At 35.9% G+C, this 26,014-nt stretch overlaps 1 protein-coding gene across 1 annotated transcript; it reads right to left on the bottom strand.

The window, feature by feature from the left end:
* Window positions 1-3,200: 3,200 nt before the first annotated feature.
* LOC104081963 (mitogen-activated protein kinase kinase kinase MLK4) lies at window positions 3,201-24,993 on the bottom strand (the record flags this gene model as incomplete). The annotated part of the gene is made up of 9 exons (XM_009584897.1): window positions 3,201-3,685; window positions 4,748-5,533; window positions 7,336-7,430; window positions 8,464-8,614; window positions 11,974-12,096; window positions 13,984-14,224; window positions 18,783-18,958; window positions 19,709-19,857; window positions 24,813-24,993. Coding segments are annotated over 9 exons (2,327 nt in total), but the record flags the coding sequence as incomplete, so codon positions are not given.
* Window positions 24,994-26,014: the final 1,021 nt, after the last annotated feature.

Raw genomic sequence — 26,014 nt, 5'->3', positions numbered from 1 at the left:
CAAACCCTCCAAAACCAAAAAACCAACAAACCCTCCCCGCCAAAAACCCCACAACAGAAATATGTTATTCCTTACCTGTATTCTTGATGCTGAATCAGATGCAGAATTTATTTATATCCACTGCTCTACCTCCTCTAAGATACCCAGCCAACATTGTAAAAGCATCAAAAGACATACTATGGTCACATAAAAGAAAGAACAAGCTTTTACCATATGTTTCTGCCCGCATCAATTGCAAGAAGTTACAGGAACATTCATGTTACCGTACTGGATAATTAAAGTAACAATTACATTCTAATGTTCCAAGAACAGGCTGGCCATAGTCTACAGTTCCTGATTATTCACCGGAGAACTCCTTTGTACATTTAAGCAAGCATTAAAATATATTTTTCAAGAAAATTCAGGTCACTTTGCAATACAGTAGCTACAAAACATTTATTTTTTTAAATAAAAACATTTAAATCATCAGATTTTGTAAAACAGCATGTCAAGTGTTTATCTTAATCTTTGTAGTGTAAGCACCTTCAGTTTTGTGCTAAAACAATCAACATAATTTATTATTTGGTCAGGCTATTAATCTACATTGAAATAAATATACTTTTAACCAAGACAGATCACTTAATGCATACCAGATTACCATACCTTTATAGCAAGTTTCTCTGGTGACAAATGAAATACAGACTGTGAAACCATGATTGCAATATTTTTTTCTTTTTCTCTTTTTAAATTCAGTGAAGACTGGCCTATAATTTTAAACTATCAAAACAATGATAAAGCACTACAGACTATAGCTTAAAAAACCCCCTGCATCACATAAGAGAAATATTTGAGATGGCTTACCTAAACTGTCTCAGAATAAGAGGTGGAATACAAACTCCTAAATTAGTTACAATGCACTGGGCTGGTCATATCATATGTCCCACTCTTATGGGAAATTATCCACTGAACAGAAATAGAAATCTTTGTTTAATTACAAGAGAGATAAGCCACTGATAAGTGAAAACAATATAGCTCACAAAGGGCTTTTTATGCTGATACTATTAATTACAAAATATAGGGTGCAAAATTCAACATTTAAAATGATATAATCCTCAAAAGTACAGAACAGAACTTAACAGAAGTTTACAAGTCAAAATACTTCAGCACCTGAGATTTTCCTGTAGAAAGCCAGAGATACTTTCTTCAGAAACACGTAATACAATCAGCTCCTTTTCTCTCAGTATTACATAGGAATAATTGATCAAGAAAGAGTTGAAACATACGTAATGCTCCAAAATTCTAATTAAGCCTTGAAGATAAATCTGCTATCAAGCTACACTTAAAATTTGATCCATGTGCTTTACCTAATTGACTTTATTTTATGAAAATATTTTGTATTAAAACTGGAATAAACTTCATCTATTAAAGTGTTCTGATGAAATTGAAGTTTAAAGATAAGACAAAGAACAGTATGCAACTTGAATCATGTTGACAAAGAACTAAGAATACTGAAATAGAAACAGTATTACATGTGAAGAAAATGTAATAACTTCATCATGCGCTATGCAGGCATTTAGTTTTACAGACAACTAGTGGTTATGTCTTTACTTTTGGTAAACTAATACTTTAAGGAAATCCTTTTCTTTTTTCATTTTGAGAGCTGGGAAGTTGCATTTTCTGTGTTCTGCTCCATGTGATTAAGACTTCATGATTTTCTATGTACAATTATCTGTCATCCTCAAGGTAGCCACTGTACTGCATAGAACAGAAACCTTTTTTAATCCCTTGGTTTTGAAGCTTTAAGAAATTGTGTATTCTATTTAACAACTGAACTCCCAGACCCCAGAGCAAAGGAGAGAAAAACATTTAAACAAAGGTCTCAACAAAACAGTGTTCTGATGGGAACATAGTAGTTTTATTCTAACATTATCTAATTTTATTTATGAAGACTATTTAAATGTCAAATGATATGCAAAATTAGGACTTCAAATACTGGAATGTGAGGGATGTTCCTTTAATTATAGAAATGCTTTATCAGGGAAAGTATACTGTACATTTGGTTTTATTTAATCACCTAGTGATACTGTAAAAAACCTAAACTATCAGTGTTATCAAGGTTAAATGTTCCTCCCACCCCAATTAACTACTTTGAATTTTCTGGAACTTTTCCATCACTGAAAACCAGTCAAGCATATCTGTTTCTGTCCTTTAATTCCTAAACATGAATAGCTGGGCACTGAGTAGTAACTTTACGAAGAAAAGCTGCAGAGATTATACTGAAAGATTTAATACTAAATTATCGCAGTTTTAAAATTTGAGTGCAGTAAAACGCACCGTTGGCTCATGTAAAACCAAACATCCTTAAAACCCACCATCTTTCCTCAATACAAGGTGCAGCAGAGTTTAAAAAACAAGAAGGGGGGCAAACCCCTCCACCACAAACAAAAAATCCCAAACCAAGAATATTGTTTTCAGTGCAAACACTGTAGTCTTCAAAAGGTTAAGAGGACAAATATTTACATTCCAGTGTATCCTTACCTACAAGGAATATTGGTTCACATTATAAAGTATGTCAAATACCTTTAATCCAGTCGCAATACTAAAGTTTACCCTCTCAAATCGATATGGTGGCTGAAACCTAAGTGTTTATACAAGCAGTGTAACTTTCTGGAGAAACTAATGCACACAGTTGAAAGTTCTCACAAAAACCAAGGGCAAAGACTGCAAATTCAGATGCTGGTCCTTAACCAATTTCAGTATCAAATGCCAAAAAGTAACCAGCTACTTAAGGAGGAGTGAGCCTCCTGCACCAGCACCTTAAATCCCCTGCCCCCCTCCCTAATTCTACAGGCCACAGAGGAAAGCTGCAGACAACCACTTCTTAGGCGAAACTCTTCTTGACAGAACACAACCTTACTGTATGTCATTCATTTTTTCCACTGTGCAAAAGTTAAATTTCTAGGAAAACCCCTCAAACCCAAAGAAAACTTCTGTGACACTGCAGAGGGAGGTGGGCATGTTATTTTAGTAATTCAAAATATGCTTATAAAGTTCACCTAGAACACTATTTTGCAGCATTGTGCTTTTAGAGTTACTAGCTGGGATTCTAAGGAACATTTGAAAAAGGCACCTACTACACTTTCTTAATTAGCTGCCCGTTTTAATAATTTTGGTACTATTTGTCACAGTACATCAGAAAACAGCAGCAGAAAGCATTAGATGGACAAGAATTTTATATTTGTTCCCCTTTAAAAAGCAAACATCTTTAAAATGAAAGGCACTCACGACAGAAACTCTCTCTCCAGTTCATATATAGATGGCCGACAAGTTTTGCTCTTCATTCTACATAAAGGCACAGTACAGTCTCTGTTTTGACCTTCCACATCAATATCAAGTAATGAGGGCATGTGGCAGTTAGTTCTTTCCTCCGTATCTGGCAAGAAGTTAACATCTGGATCTACATTGCCCTCTAAATATTCAGAGTCTTTAGAGTTTGGTTTAATAATGCGTGGAATAATCTGCCATGCATCAATTTTACTTCTTAGAGAAGAAGGTCGAGGCCGTGATATAATGTTGACAGTGCTTTGCTTTTCAGTTGAAACACCACTGTGATTGCTTCTTTGTTGAACAGACAGAGAGTGCGGAGTTCCAGTAACTGACAGAACTGGTAACGTGGAGACATCATTGGTTGAAGCAAATCCATTAGCTAGGGGAAAGGAAAGGCCAAACAAAAAAAGACAATTTAAACCATGTGACTTCTTGTTTTCTTTGCCATTTGTAAAACTGGGTTGCCATAAACACTAGTGGGTTTTTCCCACCAGAAAAATTGAGAGGCTTATACTTTTGTGGGGAATCTCCTAAAAAAGGACCAGCAGTGCTCGAATAACATTTTTGCATCTATAGTCTCTGCTAGAGGCCATAACAATTCATTTTTATTGCTACAAAAGAAATATATAGAGAAAGCATTAACCACGCAGTAACTGGATGAATACTAGTATTTGTCCGGTTATTATGAGTAATCACATATGTATAGAGTACCATGAAGAATATTACATTTAAGCCACCACAGAATACCAGTATTGATATTTAGAGTTTCTTTCCAAAAACTCATCATGAACTTATCCATTTACATGGAAACCAGACGTAAAGACCTTTTTTTCAGCTTAAATTTTTATCAACAGCTGAACTTAAGGATTCGTGGAACATGTGACATAACTTCTAGGTCAAGCAAGCAAATCAAAACTTACCAGGCTTGTTTTTCTTGAAGTTAATAAATCTGCAGTACTAAAATGATGCTTAATCACTCACCTATGCAGACTATGAAACTATATTAAACAAGTGTATTCTCAGTCTCAGGAAGTCCACAACTACATAATGCATGCACCTGACATAGACTCAGTTTATTTCAGCCATAATGCTAATACTGTACATTTCACAAAAAGCAGGTTCTCAACAACATAAAAAGACCAGGGAAACCTATTTTTGCAATACCTGAGAAAAATAGATATCGCATTAAAATGAACCATCTCTTCCCCTTAAATCTCCATACCCACACTCCTAACAGGATACTCCTAACAGGATTCCAAGTGCAGGTAGTTTATTCAGGGTTCAGACACAGAGGGCTTACCCACATACAGTTATGATGGCTCAGCTAACACATAACGGTGTAACAAAAATCCTAGCAAATCATTAGTGAATGGTTAGTTTCCATACATTTCCTGTTTGTATACTTAAAAATCCCCTACATTTTAAGTTCTTAATTACCCACCTGTGGTCTGAAAATTGTTCCCATCTGATAAGGTTCGTCTGTGACCCAACACACTTAACTTTGTGGAAGAATCATTTGGCACATTTTGAGATTCTTGTTTCAGACAAAGATTAAAAGGCTGATTTTTAAATTGTGTAGAAACTGTGTTAGGAGCCAGCTGTATCCTCTGTTCTCTCTTACTTTCAGAAGCTTCAGATGAAAAGTCATCAGTGGAACTACATGGACCACAATCACCAAACACAGTGCTTGCAAATGCATCTTCACTGTCAGATTGAAGTAGGCATTTTGTGGAAATGGAGGGCATAGAGAGAAGATTCACAGTATTTGCAGCTGGATTTAGGGATGGAATACTTGTTTCCTCTTTCTTGGACTGCAGTCTTGTAGGGCTGGCACTCCTGCGAAATTTTGAAGCACGCTGAAATATTCCATCACGTTTCTTCTTCTCGTCTTTAGGCAAGAGTTCGTCTGGACCCTGCGATTTGTTCAGCTCTCTGATATCTAAGCCCAGGGCAACAGATGCAAGGAGGACAGCACACCCATACAGCACTGAATCAGTCTTCTTTTTCTGCAGCGTCCTGCTCAGACTGTTTGTAGGTGTCATTTGAGGAGTACTATTTGTAGAACTAGCAGAAGTTCCTTCTTCAAAGCTCTCATGTTCTACTGTATTCTCTCCCTGATCATCTTTCCAAAGAGGTAGATTAATATAGGCCTGATTCGGCAACTTAATTGGCTTTGGTCTTTTACTGTCTAAACCTTCAGGGAGAAGTTTCTTATCAGTACAGACACCTATAAAACATTACAGTATACTTTAAAATTGCAATTCAGCTCTTTTGCTATTGCATGTCTGTATATGTAAACATTATTTCCTTTCACTTGCACAGTATTAATCTTGAGGTATACTGTATACCCCCTTTAGATGCAGTCAGAAGCTCAAACTGACATTGTAAGATTCAGAAACACATCCTAAGCCTAAACCTCTTCATGTTCTCTCGAGAGTCTTCAAAATAGCAGAGGTACCATTTTGCTACAAGTTCATCTTTTTAGCAACTCAAAAGCAAACTCTGTTATAGAAGCAACTTGCAGGTCAATCTTCCTGAGTGTATAAGTTAACTGTAAACAAATTACGTTTTCCACACCTGAAAGACTTACCTTTGTTTTAAGAGAGGCATAATGTATCTCCCAACCTTTATGCACTCAACACAGTTGAAGAGCAGATATTGTCTTTGCATTTTCTGTGATATTTGAGGATTTGCAACAGTTTGGTAGTGCTTTTCAAATAACACAGAAAAACATTTCTGTGTATGGATTACAGTGAAGTAATTTACTATATACAAACTGCCAGATAAGATCTGGAACACATTATTTACAACACTTTCAATTGAACCGTGTTCCAAAATCCAGGGAGTTACTAGAAATTTTTCCAATTAATTCATTAGGCCATGGTGGTCTGGAGTAAAAAGTAAATTTGACATCTCACACCTAGATGTGTGTGAGATGTCAAATTTCACAAAAAAATGGAAGGTATAATTTGACTTACATGTGTTATTCTACTACAAACTACTGAATGCTACAGAATAAACACAGAAATATTTGAAATGCAAATATGTAAACTTGTATCATCTTCTCTGTAAGTAGGGGTTTAGTAGTAAGCTAATAAATCTATAAAATCACTATTTGTGAAGCCTTGATTTATACCCCTACCAGTATATGAAGATGAAAATGCTTTTTCCTAGGGGGGAAAAAAAAACCCAACAGTGTAGCAGTGTCCAAGCAGCTTACCATTTCCTCTTCCAGCTGGCATAAATCTAGCCGCTGGTATGGACACCAAGTTATATCAGTTTTTTTCCTAACACTGATAACTTAATTTTCTCACATAAGAGAATCTCTAGTATACAAAATGTGTGCAACTTTGAAAATTATGAATATTGTATAGCCACAGCACATTATAGTAATGGACATAAAAAGCAACATACAGCTATTATGTTCCTGACCCTAAAAGGATTAAGTATGTTTTGCCTTGTGATTTACCCGTAAATCCCAAAATTTTGCCTAAACAACTTTAAGATTTGAAATCTACATTTTTTTTCTTGAAAATTTAGAGAATAAATCTCATTTAAAAAACAGGGAACTATTATCTGGGAATACATCAGGGCTTACAGGTTTTTAAACAGCTATGCATTTTTTTAAACAACTATGCAGAGCCCACTAACAATAAAAGTCATTAATGATCATTTAAATGTCAAGACAACTACTGATTTAGATATTTCTTTTTAAAAGAAGCTAACAAGTAGTGACTGCAGACCTCATATACAGATCAGCTTGCAACTCAAAAACATGGGAAAAAAGCTCTATGTGGTACTGCTCACACACCATGTATATTTCTTAGCTGCTAATGCTGGAAATGTGAAGATGTTAACAGTTGCATTTTTTATAGATAGTTTTTTGCACAGGAAAATTATTTGTAGCATGACTACTCTTCTAATAATCTGCATAATCCTTGAGGAATTCAAGCAATACAATTTATAACACTGGAGGTAGACTTAATGCCATTATGTGGCAATTTTCACTTTTTCAAAAATAGCTCTTACCTTGGTCCACAAATAGTGAAGCTAAGGGAACACCCTTCTGATTTTTCATTAAAAGGGTTGACCAAGGGTTGCTGCCATCTGAAAGGGGTCTTACTCTGAAATAACAATAGTTGTTTTGGTATTACAGAGGATACCATGCTTATACACCCTTTCACAGAAAATTACTAAAACATCTTGCTTTCTAAATTATAAACATGTAGTACATAACTTGAAAACAGTAAAGCTTTCCAAAGGTAAAAAAACTGTATATAATAGCAGAGTCATATGATTATAAATTGATACATGCCTTATATCAGGTAGTCCTTATAAGATGAAAATTTCAGGCCTAAAAAGAAAGCCAATGAAAAATGGGCCTTGACTATCTATTGAAGAACAAAAGTTGGTGAAAACCTGGACAACAGTTTCACTGTGTCAAAGAAATGATGTGAATATTGGAAATTTATTAAACATAGTGACTTTAAAACAAACAAAAATATCATAAAGTTTCAATAGATGGTCCGGAACCAACTACTGCCACAGGTAAATGAGTGGATGTCTCTACCAAGAAAAAAAGAAAAAGGCGCAATAAATAATTATATAAACTAGAAGAGACAAGGAAAAGGATCTCTTCTTTCAGAAAAACTGCCAATCTCCAGTTTTGAGCAATCAGAAAAAATAATCTGAAAATGAAGGTGTCCAACTGATTTTCAGAACCCTTTCACCCTGTATTTGTCAGTGTAAATGATGTTGCTGGTGTGAATTGTGCTTCATGTATGCAAAGTCAGTCAGTCTTATTTAATCGTACTGGAGGTGCCCACTTGGGGGCCATGCTTGCAGTTCCTCAAGTCAATCTGAATGCCTGGTATGCATTAGTAGCTCAGCATCGCAGTATGTTCCAAGTCTCAAAAACCAGAAATAAAGGATAATAGATAAGAGCCCTAAAACCTTAAGATAAGTAAGCTTTTTATCCTCAAGTCTATGTGGGGGAGCTACTCATTATTAATGTAATTCCTAAATTAATTAAAAGGTAGGACTGAGTTTTAGCTGTAACTAGAGACTGCAGAACTTCTCTCTCTCACTACCTGTGTTAGTGATTCAGTCACCAAGAATGCTTAGTATTATCAAACAAACAAAATGTAGTAGACATACTTGTCCTTACAATCTGCACGATCCTTTGTTTGAACTGAACTTGGTCCCCATGTACAACCTCTCTTTTTAAAACTTCTCTTTACATCTTCAAACTCTTCTTGGTGATAAGTTGTGCTCCTTCCCCAAGTTCTGTTGCTTTCATCTGAAGTTACTAGAGATTGGATTTAAAAACATAAACAAAAAAAACCCCACACGTAAGTAGTATTGCTAAAACCAAAATATTTTGACAGAACAGAGTATTTTCTCCACTGCAAAACAATTTTGACACAGTAACACAAGGAGAAGTAGACAAAATTTGGGATTTTTTTCTTTTACAAAAGCTACCACACAAACTGCACTGATCCAAAAAGATGAGCAAGCAAGAAAAATAATTTATGAACTGACAAGAGACCCAAATTAAAGATAAAACAGCAAAACAATCGTATTTTCCATGCTTCCTTTAACTGAGAACCTTATATTTAGGCAATTCAGACAAGTGAGTTAGACTGAGCACTTAAATTCCAGTGAAGAAAATATATGCTGTGGAACAATTGGTATAAAATGAAACAGAATATTCCAATTGTGACAATGATTAACGTTTTCTTTCTCACTACACCAATACAAATTATAAAGTGTCTAACTTTCATTAAATGCTTAGTCTGTCACTGTCTCAACTGTTAAATTAAACAGAACCAGCACCTTTGAAACATAACGAAATCTTGCCTTTTTTCATAACCCCACTGGGAAGTTCATATTCACTTGTGATATCTACATCTTGCTGGTACACATATACACTGTTTCTTCGGCCATTAGTTGTGTGTGTATCTGTTTTGGGAATCACTGAGGAAAAATTAAGAGAATGTAGTAGAGATCTTAGTCAAGCTGATTTCAGAAACGGAACTATTTCCCTTATATTTTTATCTTTGGGTCATAAAGCCCAGATCTATAAAGGTACTAAGCATCTTTTGATAGAGGGTTTTTGCTGCAGGGTTTAGAAGGTCCTCTTTCTAGGACCAGACCCAGGCAAGTAGATTTTTGTATATGACGGACTAACCAGAAAAGTAACTTGCTATCAACTTAGCACGCTTACAGCTATGATGGAGAGACCTAAGAGAAAAACAACTACGCCAGTTGTAACAGCATGATAAGTAAGGTTCTGTTTACAGGCCCATGGTTCTGCCAGTCCTGCACTGCACTGCACTCTCCTCCTGCCTCACCGTACACCTTCTCGCCAGCGCAGCCTCCCCTGTAGTACAGCACTCTACTTGCCTTCTTTCCACTCCCATTTTCAACCATATTCCAGGACCTATGGAACACATATCCTACTGGTTTTCCTCCTCCCTTTAAAACACCTTTCAAAATCAGCTGAATTTGTTTTAATAACAAGATTTACAATTAACTTTTTATTTTTATTTTAACCTAAAACACGTATAGATTTTGAAGCTAGTCTCGCTCATGACAAAGTGAAGCAATCAAGTAACCAAGTGTTAGATACGCCTGTTCAAATCACCTGTATTTGAGCAAGTCTTCTTGAAACAAAGACACTTTGAAGTTAAATCAAGATAAAACGTTATTGTGGGAAAGAGAATTTATTTTGCACAGGTGCAGATGGGTGTGGAAGCTGAATTGTTTCAGCTAGATACTCCTGAGAGATCTGATAAGCTTTTAGGTAAAGCCTAGGGATCCAAACTCAGAACCAGAAGATTACTTCTTTTAAAGGAGAGCCTTTATGTTGTCCTGTATGTTCTAGCCCTACAAATACAAATGCCTGCTCAAATTAAAAAAAAAAAAAAAAAAAAAAAAAAAAAGAAAAGAAAAGTCCCCAGTGGCATTTAGCACACATGCAAGGACTGGCACTGTTATAGCTTACATAAGGCTATGGATTTTAAAAAAAAAAAAAAAAAAAAAAAAATCAAGTTTTCAGAATCATGCCAACACCTGACACTTGCTTCATTTCCAAGCATTTCCATACAGAGCAAGGAGAAGCAAAGATAAAACGAGACACTCTTGTTTATACATAATTATGATATTATACTAAGAAAAACATTTCTTACCTTTCTGCAGTAAAAAAACCAACAACCAAAAAAACCCACCACACGGTTTGAGGTTGGGAAACCATTATTAACACAGATACTGTATCAGCTAACTTCTGAAAAAGACTTTACGTAATTTTCCTTCCATCTCAAATTTTCATTAAGAAAAGTAAGACAGGGTTTGCCCACCTCTCTCTTTTATCCACAACATATGGGTAGTAATGGTCTTCGCCCAGGGAACTGTATCAGTTACAGTTCAAACAAATAATAAAGTTACTGCCAGAAAAGACACCACTTCTCCTTTACACATTAATAATGAAAAGGATTTCATAAGGCAGAGGTATTCCAAAGGAGATGAGAGATCTGGTTTCTATCCAAACTTTAAACAAAGTTTCAGAGTGGTTAAAAAAAAAAAAAAAAAAAAAAAATTTAAACTAGGTACAGAACAGTATGCAGAAGAAAAATCCCCATGTGTTTTTATTTCCCATTCTCCTTATTTACATCTGATAAAGCCATATTCTGAAGTAATTTCCTTCAGAGGTGACTACCCTTGCAAGAGAAGATAACCGTCCATAAGCTATCAGCTGGAACAAGTTCCACTGATTTCATACAGAGAGAGAAACTTGAGGCTTCTTCATCTCACACTAGCATTCCATGCTAAATATGGACAATTAGACAATCTATTTTGCACAATAGGTCAGACTGTACAAATGCAAGCAGTGACTCCTGTAGGAATTGTTTTCTATCTCTACATATGTCATACCCAAATATAAATGCGGGAATGATCAGATCTAAGTATGATCAGTTTTCTTCCATATTCATGGTACCTCCACTACATGAGCATGAACACACCTTTCCTTCTACCATCAGTATCATGGAGTAATGTAGGCCTACAAGCATACCCACAATTTTATTTTTGTTTCCTTCTCTTGTTTTCAAAAAAACAAAAGTGAGCTTTCTTCTTTATTTTCTTCTGGTTTTGTATTTGCTTAAAGCTTGCTTCTCTTTTGACATAAGCAAGCTGGGTTGCTGGCTGATTCTTCGGCCTTTCCATCTCACATAGACTCCCTTACTCTCTGAATCTTTCCTTTTTTTTCCGATAGCCCATAACTGATTTCCTTTATCAACTCCAATACCTAATAAAAACTTGTTTTCCATCTTACATGGGTTCTAAGCATGATGCTTTGCCTTTTGCCATTATAAATTTTGATTCTTCCTTGTTTTATCCCAGTCAGTTTACAAATGAGTTCCTGAAGTTATTAAGGAAAGATTTTATTTAAAGCATTCACAGTCATTTTGAATTACTGAAAATTAGTTAGCATTTTAGCAAGATTATCCCTCCCAAAGAACAAGTTGCAAATGTTAGAACAAGTTAAGGGACCTGGAAATCAGAGAGAAATCTGCCTGGAATCTGACACTAATACCAGTGTTTCAGTGAGTATATGGAACAAACAGTCTCTATTGACCAAATGAACAAAAAGAAATGGCGGAGACTTACATTGTATAGCTCGAAGACGAGGAATTATTGTGGGGCTACTTGATGGACTAGAGCTGTTACTGTTTAAACTCCTCCTCTTATCCAGATTGGGGGATGCCTGCACTGTTATTTTGTGCTGGAAATCTGTAAGATAGTAAACCAAATCTGTTTTAATGTTCTAAATAAAAAAATCTTCAGGAGATTATACTGCTGTACTTCTTAGAACAATTAAAGCTATACAATGAATTAGACTTGATAGTGTAAGAGATGTTCATATTAAAAACACTGACAAACTCTAACTCTTAATGTAACAATTTAGATATTGAGTCAAACAGGCAGGATTTCACACCTTCACAGACACTACGTGATAGGTTTCCAGTAAAATCAACAAAAGCAGGTAGATCCAAGTGGACCCAAATTGAGACACATCCACATCACAAGCTGTAATTCAATCTTGTTGACTGTCACAGAGGGAAAGAAAAACCTCAATATTTCATCTCAAATCAATCAATATTCATGGCAACCAGATTTGCCTTCTTTTTTTTCTATTTTATGTAATTCATATACAACATAAAAAGTAACATTAACAAAGAAGTCACATCTATGAGCATGTCAGAAAAACAAGACACCAAGCTACAGAATTACAAATATTTATAGCAATGTAGTAAAAAAAGAACAACAACAAATATTTGGCAAATAAGAAAAATTTTATGAAATAAAATTTGACAATATGCCCCTCTCTAATCCTTATCATCAGTGCAATTAGATTGTATGTTATTCATACAACAGAATTGTCTCAAGGACAAGTTCATCTGGATGATTCTTGACAACAAAGAGCTAAGTGGTGTTCTGAGCAAAACTTTTAATCACTTTTTCAAGTTAAATATGAGCAGAACTGGAAACAAAGGACCAAATATTTAGTTTAAGCTTGTGATCCAGCATAAACGAATCTAACATGCTTGTCTGGGAGGCTGTAGTGTTTTATTTTATTTACTGTTACTATTATTTTTAAAGTAAGGAAAAATAAGCTTATTTCACTAGTGCTGAAACAGTACTCTAAATATTACTGGTAAATATTACCTCTTTGTCTCTTTCCAACTACCATACAGCTATGATTTGGTCAGACCTGTGTTAGCATGGCATTAAGCTCTTACTGCATTAGTAATAAACTGACAGACTTGACCTGGTAGCCACTGAAAGGAAGCCCATCAACACCAGGATGCTGCTACCACTTTTGAAGGCTTTCCAACCATTGGCGTAACCTTGAGTTTACGTAGTGCCATCTCGTGGCAACATTAAAAAGGCACCACTAAACCAGTCCCTGACACCAAAAAAACCCCCCAACTCTCTACAAACATACCTCCTTTGCAAAAAGGGCATATTAATGCATTCATGGGTGGAATTAAGTGCTCTAACATTCAAATTATATCACATTTGTATTCTGAAATAATATCTTCTGTTGCTATTACAGTGTTTTCTTGTAAGAAATAAGGCACCGAAGATTTTAACTGCTGTGTTGTATTTTGCGACTGCAATCAGCATGCAATTTGGACCTACCACAGCTGTACCTCCAGCCTTTACGAAGTCTGTTTTTCTAACTACGTATTTGCAAGCTTAGGGCAAACAGCACTAATACATGATCATGTTAGAAAGCTCTGGGATGTGATAAAAAGGTACTTTTCTAACTGCACAAAAAGAACAATAGCAAAAATCTGAACTTCGAACCAATCTTAAATAATTTGGGTCCCATGCTAGTAACCTTTTCCTCCAGATACAACGGACTTCTAGCTGAATCAGGTGAAAGATTCTTCCAGCTGAAATCAGGACTACTCCACAAGAGTACGATATGTGAAAGCTGTTTTCCTGGCCGGGGAGGGCCATACAATTCTTACTATATCCTTTTGCACTATTAGGGTAGAAGGACCTGGCAATGAATTAAAATAGTAGCCAATACTGAAAACATTAACCATGGAACTGAAGCCTGCATATTTAATTGTAACATATATTGTGAACTTCAAAAAAATTGCAAACCTGAAGGCAAACTAATTCTGTGTCCATCTTTAAGTTTTAACCGGCTTCTTTTAAATTTGCCCTTCCTCTTCTTTACATTGGGTTTCTCTTGATTTAACTGGAATATCATGATATTCAGCTCACGCTCCAGTACATCGATCTCACGTTCTGCTAACTGTTGCTCACGGCGCTTAAGTAATTCTTCTTGAGATTTTTGCTGAAGAGCTGCTCTTGTCAACTCCTCTTCTCGTGATCGAAGCTCCTGAAGATAAGATTCACACAAGTGAAACTAAGTAGTAATGTGAAGGTTGCATTAAAGGATATATAAAGTGCATAGTAGGTTGTATTTCCTCATCTATTTTCATGATGCGCTATAGACATGTAACATGCACATACGACCTTCTGACACTCCTCCATTCTACACAAGCCAAGATTCTGTATCCCGACGCAATCAAGCATTATACAGATTTCCTTTTAACCATTTAACTTGAGTCACTTAAGGTAGGTAAGCACTGGCAATGGGGACAACACATCCAATCAAAGATTATCAGCTTACAAACTAGCAGAAAATGTGCTTGAAGTACTTTACATCAGACACTTTCATAGCATGAGGGCTGCTCTTAGGTAGCTCTTATGCACTAACATAAAGTCAATGACCTGACGAATACACAAATGAATGCCTTTATCTTAAATTTTCTAACCTTTCCTGTTTTTCAGCCATGTATTAAGTAGCGCTTTTCTATCTAGAAAAGCAATCAGTATTACACCAAATGAGGATTAGTGTAATAGGATAAACTAAGTCATAAGACAGAAGACAGCTGTTTCTTAATTAAAATCTAGCAGGTATCTGTATAACATCAAACAGATACTAACCACTAAATTACACCATAAAGACTCTCCAACCATCAATCCCATAGAATAGTTGTTCTTTTCCCTTTATTCTTTTTTATTTTGGAGAAGGAAAAGCTTTAGTGAGAAAGCTAGTTAATTTTTCAGGGTAAATGAATCCCCAAGGCTAAACAGCTGTAAACCTACCATCTTAAAATTATCTTAATCTTCAGCTTCCAAAATCTGTTAAAATACATCTGAAATTTAAGCAGACCTCCCTTCATAGTATGGGGCATATTATACATGAAACAGACTTACCCAGAAGTGTTGTAGTCAGTACTGCTAATAAAAGAGACTACAGGAAAAGGAGAAGCTACGATGTGACTGATACAGTATGTTTTTCACTACATAATTTTTTCGTTTTTACACATGATTGTGGATAGAAACTGAAATTCAATTCAAAATAGAAAACCAGCATCTGAAATTATGCCATGCTAAAAGTGCTGGACATTTAAGAATCTCATTCCTATTTAAAATTCATTCGTCACTGTACAATCTTATAATTGTGGTGTGGTTTGGCTTTTGGGGGTGGTTTTTTTTTGTTTGTGTTTTTTTGTTGTTGTTGTTTTTTTTGTTGTTGTTTTTTTGGTGGTGGTGGTTTTTGGTGGGATTTTTTTTTGTTCTTTTTTTTCTTTTCTTTTTTCTTCAGAGCAGACTGTCTACTTCTGCTCATTAGTATCTGGCATGTTGTATGCCAGCACAATTCCTTATCGCATACAGTGAAAGCAAAAAAATAAACTTTCTGCTCTTTTTAATTCCCACTTTGTCCTGAATAAATTAGTTCCTGAACTATACTACTTTGGTGTTTTCAAATGAGGGGAAAAACCCCTCTCTGTTCTTGCCAAAAAGACTATGGTTGTCAAAAGACAAGTTAGCACTGAAGCCAAACTCATTCAGTGAGAAGTATCTGTTCCTCAAAAAGATCCTTGTTTTTTCTTTACAACTATAGCATGCATACACTGCTTATCATTGTTTTCAAATTTAATTGAAACGATGGACAAATTTCATATGGTTTGCTAATTTTGAGTAAGCTTGTTTCAACACAATATTTAATTTTTTTTTTTTTAAATCCACTCTGCTCAACATATACAGTTTTGCAAAACGCAATTCTGCCTCTTGGAAATTCAAAGGAGCCTGTCTTCACGCCAGCAAGTAAGGTTTTGGGTTTTTTTTGTTCTGTTTTTGGGTTTTTGTTTGGTGGTTGGTTTTTTTTTGTTTTTGTTTTTGTTTTTTTTAAGCTATTTAATAACTTAATTTAGAGATTGCTGCAAATTCTCACTTTCTTCCTCCTCCCGTCCAGTCGAAACTGGACAACCTAAAACAAGGGTTGGAAGCAGAAGCTGCATGAATTCAAATTTAGAATAAAGGTACTTTAGAGTTTAAACAGAAAAGATGTTTATTACTGTATTAATACTGCAATAAAAATGTATTAGGAGACACTGTTGATTATCCTCTTGTTGTCCTCAAATCCAGTTCCATAAAGCTCAGTAACTAGGCAAAAATTGAGGGCCCATATTGAAAAGGTAGACAGTCTAGAAAAAGTAATAGTGTTTTCTCACTGAGAGATTAAGTATTTACTTTTTTCCAAATAAACTAATTAAAAACAGACTTACTGCAATTAGTTATGCAATGTTTTTACACCACTCTACAATTAAAACACCCATTGTAAGGAAGCTAGGAAAGAATTCTATATTTAAGTTGCTCAAGAACGTTTGTCAAAAGAAGATTGTGATCTTCTCTTGGAGTGGGCGTCACCATCGCTCATTCACAGCAAGCCCTTGAGGAAATTCCTCCAGCTACAGAAGTTCCTCTTTTACAGGGCATGAGACTCCATGCAGGGGTTTTTTGTTTGTTTTATTATTACAATATAAATACTTCATAGACATTACTTTCTCCCTAGTACCTGTCAGTAAAATTGATAATGTGCCAAATTAAATAAGCCTGCAAGTATGAAAACCTTATCTAAGTCAAATTTACATGCTTTCATTCTTAAACAGGTTTACCTAATTAGGGCAGATGCCTTTAGAGGTGCATTTACTTTGGCATATGAGAAGTAAATTTCATTTTATCTTTTCCCCTCCCCAATTAAGTTTAACTCACTTTTACACCAAAAATATGACTCTCCTCCCAAAGCTTTGTGCCGACTTATTTAATCCTAAACTTGATTTACTCAGCTTTTTCTTCAATGAGAAATCTCATATTGCACTAATGCCTCCAGAAAATTAAAAAATAAACAAAAACCTGAATGGAAATGCCTGTTACAGTTGCTCCCGGAGTAAAAACGGGAAAATGGCTGGTTAGACAGTTGCCGGAGGGGCAGAAAAGAGAGTTATGCAGGTTAGACAGGCTGTGGCAAGTAAACGCAGTGGCTGGTGACCCCACAGCCAGTAAAAAGGAAAGTCTCTACTCTCTGTAGAGGGACTCTAACCCATCTGGAAAGGAAAAGATCTGACAGCTACAGAGGCACACAGCCCAGCAACTTGCATACCCACTGCAGGCAGGGCGGAGACTACACAGACAACACTTACCCAGTTCTGTGAACCGAAATGGAAGAGGGAAAAGCAGAGGGTGGAAGAAAAGACAGATAGGAAGTACATACGATTATTATTGATGATACTGCAATCTTAGTGGTGATCAATAAATTCTGATACCACACATGCTGATATTACAGCAGATCTGTAATGTCACATCCATCACCAGCCAATAGTCTACAAACAGCCATCTGTGACACTTGATGCGAAGTGAGGGACAAAGGCTGCTGATAGTGACTTCCAAGACGAGAGTTTAGTTTTTGCTTTTGTCAAAGTCAAGTGACTATTTTTATAAAGATTTCTTCATAAGTTGCTGCATCTCAATTCTCTTCTTCCTCATCTATTACCACTTCATGGAAAATAACAACAAATATATACTGGGCAATAATTGTACTGCAAGAAAGACGTGCAAAGAAGGAATCTGTTTCTACTAGAAGCATTTCTAACAGGGACTCAAGAGGACACCTGGCCTATTCCAACTGTTATCTTTATGAAGTTGTCTAAAGGAAAATACAAACTTCAGGGTGATTAAAAACTAGTTGAAGTAACTAAAAGAGAGGGCAATATTATCAGTCTGTTCAGGAAGAAGAGAGATAAAAGCACTATTCCATTTTTGGAAAAGAAACCACATGATACAGTCATATAACAGGATGAAAAGCTTTTCATTCCCACAGCTGAGGAGAATGGTCAGCAGCAGCTGAAAATTTGCAGGTTATAAAGATTAGCTAAGGGGTAAATAAACTCTGGTTTGTTTGTTAAGTGATGCATTCAAATATCCAAGAAAAAAATGACACATTTTAAAAAGAGCCTATGTGCCACATTTACAGACCTACAACCTGTTTTCTTTGGGGAGACAAGTGTGGATATATTTCTTTTTCAACTGCCTGTACTTCTTGAATGAGCCATTCATATGATAACCCTCACTTAGTACAACAACATCACACTTCCTGTCAAACTTAAAATTTCACTTCAACTGAAATACCTCTAGCTATAGTTTCAGCATACAGAACTGTTTATTGTTTTTATTAAGGAAGAAAGGGGAAAAGCAACATTGTCTGAAATTTGAGAAAAAACAATGTTCAAACTCTTTTTCTGAAGTAAGTTTGCTGCAAGACAGTTACAGGGTTATCTTAAAATACTGTCCAGAAACATATTAATGGAATTTAAGAATAGTACATCTACCAACAAGAATAGGCAACTTAAATTAATAATGTTTTAATGAGAGAGTAAATCCTCTTTTCCAAGCAGTTTATCCTTTCAAGTGTATCTCCCCTACTAAATCAGGTTTCTTGTATTATATTGATAAGCCACAATTCAAAAGTTCAAAACTGCTGTATCACATAAACGCACATACACACATACCCTTCCTTCACTGCCATGCAATTGGAAAAACCAACTTACTTTTTCCTTGGTCCTCAATTCATTGAATATCTGCTGAATTTCCAATTTCCAGTCATCTTGCATGGAATGGAAAGACTCTTGAGGCATTTCGGTCATAACTGCCCCTTCAATGGCAGTAAGCTGTTCAAGAATTAAGGCAAACGATGGTCGGATATGAGGGTCCTGCTCCCAGCATTCTAGAATTTATCAAAATCCCATCAGTTTTTAATAGTACACAGAACTTTTTGAAGAACTACATGAATTTCAAGTTACTTGCTTCTGTACTTCAAGTTCTAATGTGTTCCCTTTATCTGCAAGGCTTCCCTAGTTCCTCTTCCATTTACAGAAGTGACATCTACCTACCTGTAATCAGAGGACTGGTTTTGTATTAATAGTCAATTTTTTTCACCTCTATCTTTAGAATCTGAAATAGCAAAACTAGCAGTACTAGCTATACTACATATAAAAGGTAAAGAAATTCATTAAACACAAGGAAATAGCCATTAGCAAGCAATGTTTCTTTCTCTCTAAAGTATTTCCAAAACATTTTTGACACTCAGGAAGAAACAATGAGGAAAAAAATGGCATTTGCAGTTTTTCCCCTTGGGATTTTAATCTTGATGTTGTATTGATCCGTAATATATCTTGTAGTTTATGAAAACTAATGCAATTTGAGTATAAAAGGAAATCAGTAAAACCAGAGCAAAAAATATACTCTGTCGCTACTGAAGAACTTATGCGGTACACAGTAATATTGTATGACTTCCTCAGAAACACATAAAACTGTCTGTAACACCAGATTGCTGTGTAAAGAAAAACAAAATATTTTGTACGCAGCACATTACCAAATGAAGTGCTTGTTTTGCAACCCCATGACTATTACAGGCAAGGATACATACCCCCAAAACATGACTATTTAAATACATAGGAAGAAACAACATAGATACCTTTCATTAATTTTGCAAATGGTTCAGGGCAGGTGGATGGAATGGGCAAAGTAAGCTTATTGACAGCAACTCCGTAAGCCACAGCAAGGCCATCAATGCCACGGTAAGGAACTTCTCCTGTAAGCAGTTCCCACAGCAACACTCCATAACTACAAAAGGTAATTTTTTTAACAGTTATTTTCTGAATACTGACACATTGTTTACTCAAGAACAAACAAGTATCTGTCCAACCATGCACTGAAATCCATGAGGATTTCCCATGTCAAAGGTGATTGTCTTTAAGAGTCAGCTCTACTTTAGTCATCTTGCACCTCTCCACTAACAGCAATTAACCAAATTGGATGCGACTCTAAGATCTAGTATTGTGTAAATCTCACTTACAATCAGAAGTCTGAACGACAAGAAAACAAGCAACTTTCTCCCCACCAAAAACAATCAACCAAAACAAACAAACAAAAAAAACCTCAGAAAAGCATTCAGGCCATTCCCCTTTCCAAACATTTCACAACAATTTACCTAGATGTACCCGCTAAGTTTTAAAAAAAATATTAGTAATAAAAAACAGCAGAAAAGTCCCAGCTTTGTTTGGAAGTTTGCATTTCTAATCTCTTGTATGCTATATAAAGGCCTGTTAACATTTCACTTCTCACAGAGGATGCAACAAGACTGAGAAATGATTACACACACATGCAACTAATTTCTCCATACTAGAAAAAAACAAAACAAAACCAAACAAAAAACCATTGTCTCCAGTGAAAGGTGGTGGCATGAAGAGATCTTTTCTCAGCATTAGGTACAGAAATCAAGAATCATAGGAATTCCTATGCAGCAACATTCATCATAAGAATTTCTGCTATGCTCTCCACTCCAGAAGAAGAGCTGGGTGTTGTTTTTACCTTCTTTGGGTCTGCATGGCTTGCTCAAATCATCCAAGCCCCTACAAAGGGCTGGGACAGCACGCTCGCTGCTGTTGCTCTAGAGCTCCTATTCCACCACAACTGAAATGGATAGCTTTCACAGTCATTTTTCAGGAATCAGGCATTACTCCTTTTAGAACGTAAGCCTAAAGTAGACTTTATGACTGGGTTTGGGTTTTATTCCCCACCCCCACCCCCCCCTTCTCTTCCTGCCAGGGACCCACTATCTGTAGAACAAGGATACAAAGGACAACCTGTTGCTGCTTTTGACTAGTAAAGTGGACAGGCAAAGGGAAAAAACAGAATACAAAGTATTGCTCTTGCCCTTTTTCTCTAGGTGTGTGAAGAAACTACCTGCAAGTTTTGCAGGACTGGATTGAACTCTCCTACATGAGCAGAAATGCATACAGCACTGGGGAGGTAAGGGCTATGTACCCCTTAGTACTAGAAATACCACCTCAACTACAGCAGATGTGACAGGGAGAAGAACACACACTAGTTAAGTTTTTCTATCACTCTCTCCTTAATGAGAAAAAGTCATACAAGACCTTACAACATCACTTTAATAAATAATAAAACAGCAAACTATGAAATATCAGCAGTGTTTTGTTTATCTACGTTCTGTTTATCTAAGAAGTTTTGCCTATCATAAAATCTTAGAAAACTAATGAATTTATAGTGTTAACAGTTAATCAAAAGCTGAGGAATACAGTCTATTCCTAGAAAATAGAATAAAAAAAGAAAAGTCTTTGGCTTCTCAGTAATTTCCTCCCAATTTTTTCCAGTTTAACCTCTGCACTTGCTTGTATACTCGAAGAAAGATAAAATAAGGAATTCCAATTTTGTTTTAAAATCAGTGGTACTTCTGACAATAATGAGTATGACACTTCCTGCGGTACATACACATTTTACGTGTGATGGAGGGATTTTACTGAACTATCTCTCATCTGCGTGCTTAGAAAAAACGTAAAAATAATGTCATGCTCTCTCAGCAAGCGTAGACTGTTCTTAATTCAAGGAATTCCCTTGTTCAGACTACTCTGTACATATTTTAGCATGAACTCTGAAGTTAAGCAGAACAATAAATTTAACTAAAAAGAAATAATCTTTTATAAAAAATTGTGTCACACTCTTAGCTTTAGTTATATTCACAATTCAAGCCCATAATCCTAAGTAGTTTTCAACAGTGCCAAGAAGGTGGTTGTAAAATTTTAAACAGACCAACACAGTAATAGCCTGAAAGTGTCTCTTTTAATGAAAGCAGTCTTAATATCAAGTACCAAGAGCCAGCACTGCGGGGGGAAAACTGTGGGGAGGAACCCTAAAAACATTCTAGTCCTGCCATGCTGGACTTTTTGGGAGGTACTAATCTATCATTATCTAGGACAACAACTACTTATTAACTCTCTCAACTACGGAAGTAGCTACTTTGTGCATTAAATTTCACCAGCCTACGTACAGTTGTCCTATGTATACAGTCAGAGCTTCTAAGAAACAGCTTTTCTTAAAAAAGCAGAAGCCATCTCCTTTTCCACCTTCAGCAAAAGGCCAAAAATACAGGCATAAGAAGCTTGAATTATACATTTTTAAACCACAAAACCAAATACACTTTCAAAAAGATATCCTTTTAAGTATTTTCATTATTAAAAATTATTCTCCCGCCGTCAAATGTGATTTAAGCTTTACTGTATCTCATTCCAGCAATAACTTGCTGGTTTTACGTATTTTAAAAGCTGATCAAAATGAAGGTAATTAAAGTTCTCAAAGTTTTTTTACTTTATAATCCATCTTCTAAAGCAGAGGTTACTACACATTGCTACATGAATCTCTTCAAAATTATATGAATGTGCCAGGCAAAAGCAGCTGCTAATTCTGCTGCACAGTGCATGCTTCCCAGCCTTGCCAAGAGCTTGTACAATGGAGGCACGCATTACTGTGAAGACCGCTCCTGAAGCACACCACCAGCACTTGGAGATCTGTGGGCGTATTTGCACTTTCAGGATCCATACACAAAACCGAGACCGACATACCACTAAGAAATGTGTGATGATCGATGGACGGGTAGGGCTGAAAGAGTGCAATTCTTGATTGGGAATTTGCAAGCATATGCCAAAGAATAATAAATGCAGTAGTTATAACTCTGGTTTGGGAAGCAAAAGGATACACACACAGGGCCTAGAAAGCACCAGTTCTGCTATCTAGGATGACACCTGAGAACATTGAGCCTGGAAGGCTCTGCACAAAAATACTCCCACAACACTTCCGAGCATTAGCTGATTCTGGAAGACCAGCTGCAAATGTGAGTATACTTGAGCAGCCTCAACTATATTTTTTTTTTTTTTTAAATAAGAGGTCTGCAGACTTCTTTTGGAGACTTAGTACTCAGTATGTGTAACTGAAGTTTAGAACTTTCCTGACATATACTGTTCCTTGTCTTAGAAAGACCCATACTTAAATTTGTAACCCGAATGCTTTTTAAAACAAAAAACACTCCCATAACCAGGATATTCTTTATTTGCTTTTCTTTCAAAGAAAGAGTAAAGATAAGCAACAGAATAGACCAAGGTGCAGTAAGCAGGAAATCTTTAGAAGCCAAGAAGGTCTAAACTATACTGTACAACACAGCCTTTCTACTTAAAAACCTCTCCTGTTAGATGTCCATCATTGAGCTAAATACTTACATTTTTACAAGAGAGGCGTGCAGGAGAGAAGGCGAAGAAGAGAAATACTGTAGGTTCCAAAAATGTAAACTAATGTTGCAGCAGAATATAAAATAATTGCACCAAAGCATACCCCCTCAGATACCTAAAATCACAGCAACAAGACTGGACAGGACCTGTAATTAAGCATGGAATACAGCTGATTAGGGAAACGCCTACACCCAACCTCCACCCTGCAAAAAAAAAAAAAAAAAGAAAAAAAAAAAAAAAAGGAAAAAAAAAGAAAAAAAAGAAAAAAGGAAGAAAGAATGGAAAAAAAGAATGAAGCCAAAGATGTTTCTCAGCTGGGCATCAATTCAGACTGATGTAAACAAAATGCTGAAAATCAGTTCCAGACACAAGACAAATGGGTGTCACAAAACAGTAGTGCAGATATAGAATCATCCTGAGAATACCAAAAGTATTACTTCATGCTGTAGAATATCAGGCATCTAAGCAAAATAGGACCCTACTTAAGAATTATACAACACAGAACATGCATAAGAAGGCATGAGAAAACAGATTAAAGTCCTCCCCTCCTTCCCCAAATAGCTACCTTGGATCCTTCAGAGAGAAAACATTTCAAAAAGAAAGGAAATGTAGACTTTTCAGGGTGAGGCACAGCAGCTTTTAGAGCCTATTGTGCAATCACTGCTTCTCCCCACTCACGAAACAGAACTAAATTAAAACTAAAGTTTAAATTACCTTTCTACAATACATGTATCCCACACTACACCACTCAAAAATTGCATCAGTATTGAGAGCCATACTATTTATATGATCCACAAGAATGTCTTCAATGAGAAATTCACAAATTTAACATAGGGAGTTCCCCACCTTTAAAATCAGAGAGCAAGTTAAAACAATTTTGTGCTGAACACACTCTCCGTCACTCCAGCTACTGGAAGCAAAATCTCTATAAATACAAAAGCTTAGATCTGATGTTCACTTTTACACATGATGACATTCTAGATTCCTAAAACCAGCACTAATTTAAGTTAACATTCGGCAAAGTTCTGGTTTGCAACTTACTTTTATTTATCAGACATATAAGGCAATAACTGGCTGGTCCCATTTCTTTATGCAGAATGAGACTTTTCAGACATTTGATATGAAGAAACATACCAATATGAGATCAATATATGTTAATATATGAAGAGCATATGCCTGTTTACATTAAGACTCCAGATAAAATACTTAAGTATCTTAACCAATAGATATTTTAAAGGCTTCTCTTAATGAGATCTTGCTTTCTTAAAAATAAAAAAATAATTAAAAAAAAGAAGTTTTTCTGTTATTTTCCCTCTCCCTCCCCAAATTGGTAAGTCATGAATAACTAAAGGTAGATCAAATGAACTAGATGCTGAGGAACTAATATGTTTCTTAGAACAGTTATACTTGCCATATGCTGAGGTAATAACATAGGAAACCACCAAAAAATCCAAATAAAAATCCATAGTTCTACTGAATATTCAGCAAACTTCTTACCTCCAAATATCACTTCCTTTAGAAAACATGGAGGACTTGATAACTTCTGGAGCCATCCACGCATAAGTCCCTGCTGCACTCATTTTGGTTGTTCTGTGCCACTCTCTAGCCAGACCGAAGTCTGTAATCTTCAGAGTTTTATTACAAATGTCATCATGTTCCATCTTCTCTAGCAACAAAACTGCAAAAGATTGAGTTTGTAAATTAATGCAATGGGAATCAAACCAAAATATCCAGTCCTGTTATTAATTTCACATACAACTTGTACTGCACAGATAATTGTATACTTTAAATGTTGTGAAAATATTATTGCAGTTTTCATAAACATGAAAAAGGTTTTTGATAATTCTAAGCTATTCTAAGCTATAAAAGTGAGAAATACCTACAGTGCCATGAGTTCTTTATGCAACTGTGTGAGTAACCAGCACAAGAAATCCACTGTAAAGAGATGTAAAGTAAAGCACTAAGTTTAAGAAAGCCCAGAATCCTAACATCCCACAGATGATGACAGGCTGTGAAAAAGGTATTCACTCCAGAACGAAATTCTGAAGTAATAAAAATAGCAGTAGTAGTAAAACAAAAACAAATGTTAAGAATTGTTATAAAAGACTTAGAAAACAAAGCAGGACACATTACATCATTGTATAAAATCCATCCTTAATACTGCACCCAATCCTGGCTCCTACTCATCTCAAAAAGTATATAACAGAACTGAAAGAGGCACAGAGAAGGACACAACCAGGGTGCTCAAAACAGCATATCCACATTTAGAAGGAATGGTTAACAGACAAGGAGTCTTCACCCAGGAAAAGAAACAGCTGAGAACAGAATCTATAACACCACCTATGGAATGAAGAAAGCTATAAGTAACAATTGTTCATGGTTTCTCAACACAAGAAATGGACATCACTGAGCAAAATTAGCAGATAAGAATCAAACACGTGGCAGTCATTCACACAACACACAAGTAACTGAACTTCGGAATTCTTGGCATAGTATGTGAATACTACAATTTTACATAGATTTAAAAAGCACCTACACAAATTCACAGAAGACAATTCCATGAAGAGCATTTACATCAAAAAAGTGGGTATAAGTTCAAGAAATCCCTGGGCCACAAATGAGTACAAGTTGGGAGACTATATACCAGGGGAGTTAGTTTGCCTTGGGAGCCCCCAACTGGCAACAGGACACTGGACTTG

Source organism: Fulmarus glacialis, unplaced genomic scaffold (genome assembly GCF_000690835.1).
Source record: "Fulmarus glacialis isolate BGI_N327 unplaced genomic scaffold, ASM69083v1 scaffold3829, whole genome shotgun sequence".
NCBI classification, from domain to species: Eukaryota; Metazoa; Chordata; class Aves; order Procellariiformes; family Procellariidae; genus Fulmarus; species Fulmarus glacialis.
This window is presented reverse-complemented; position numbering and strand designations above follow the sequence as displayed.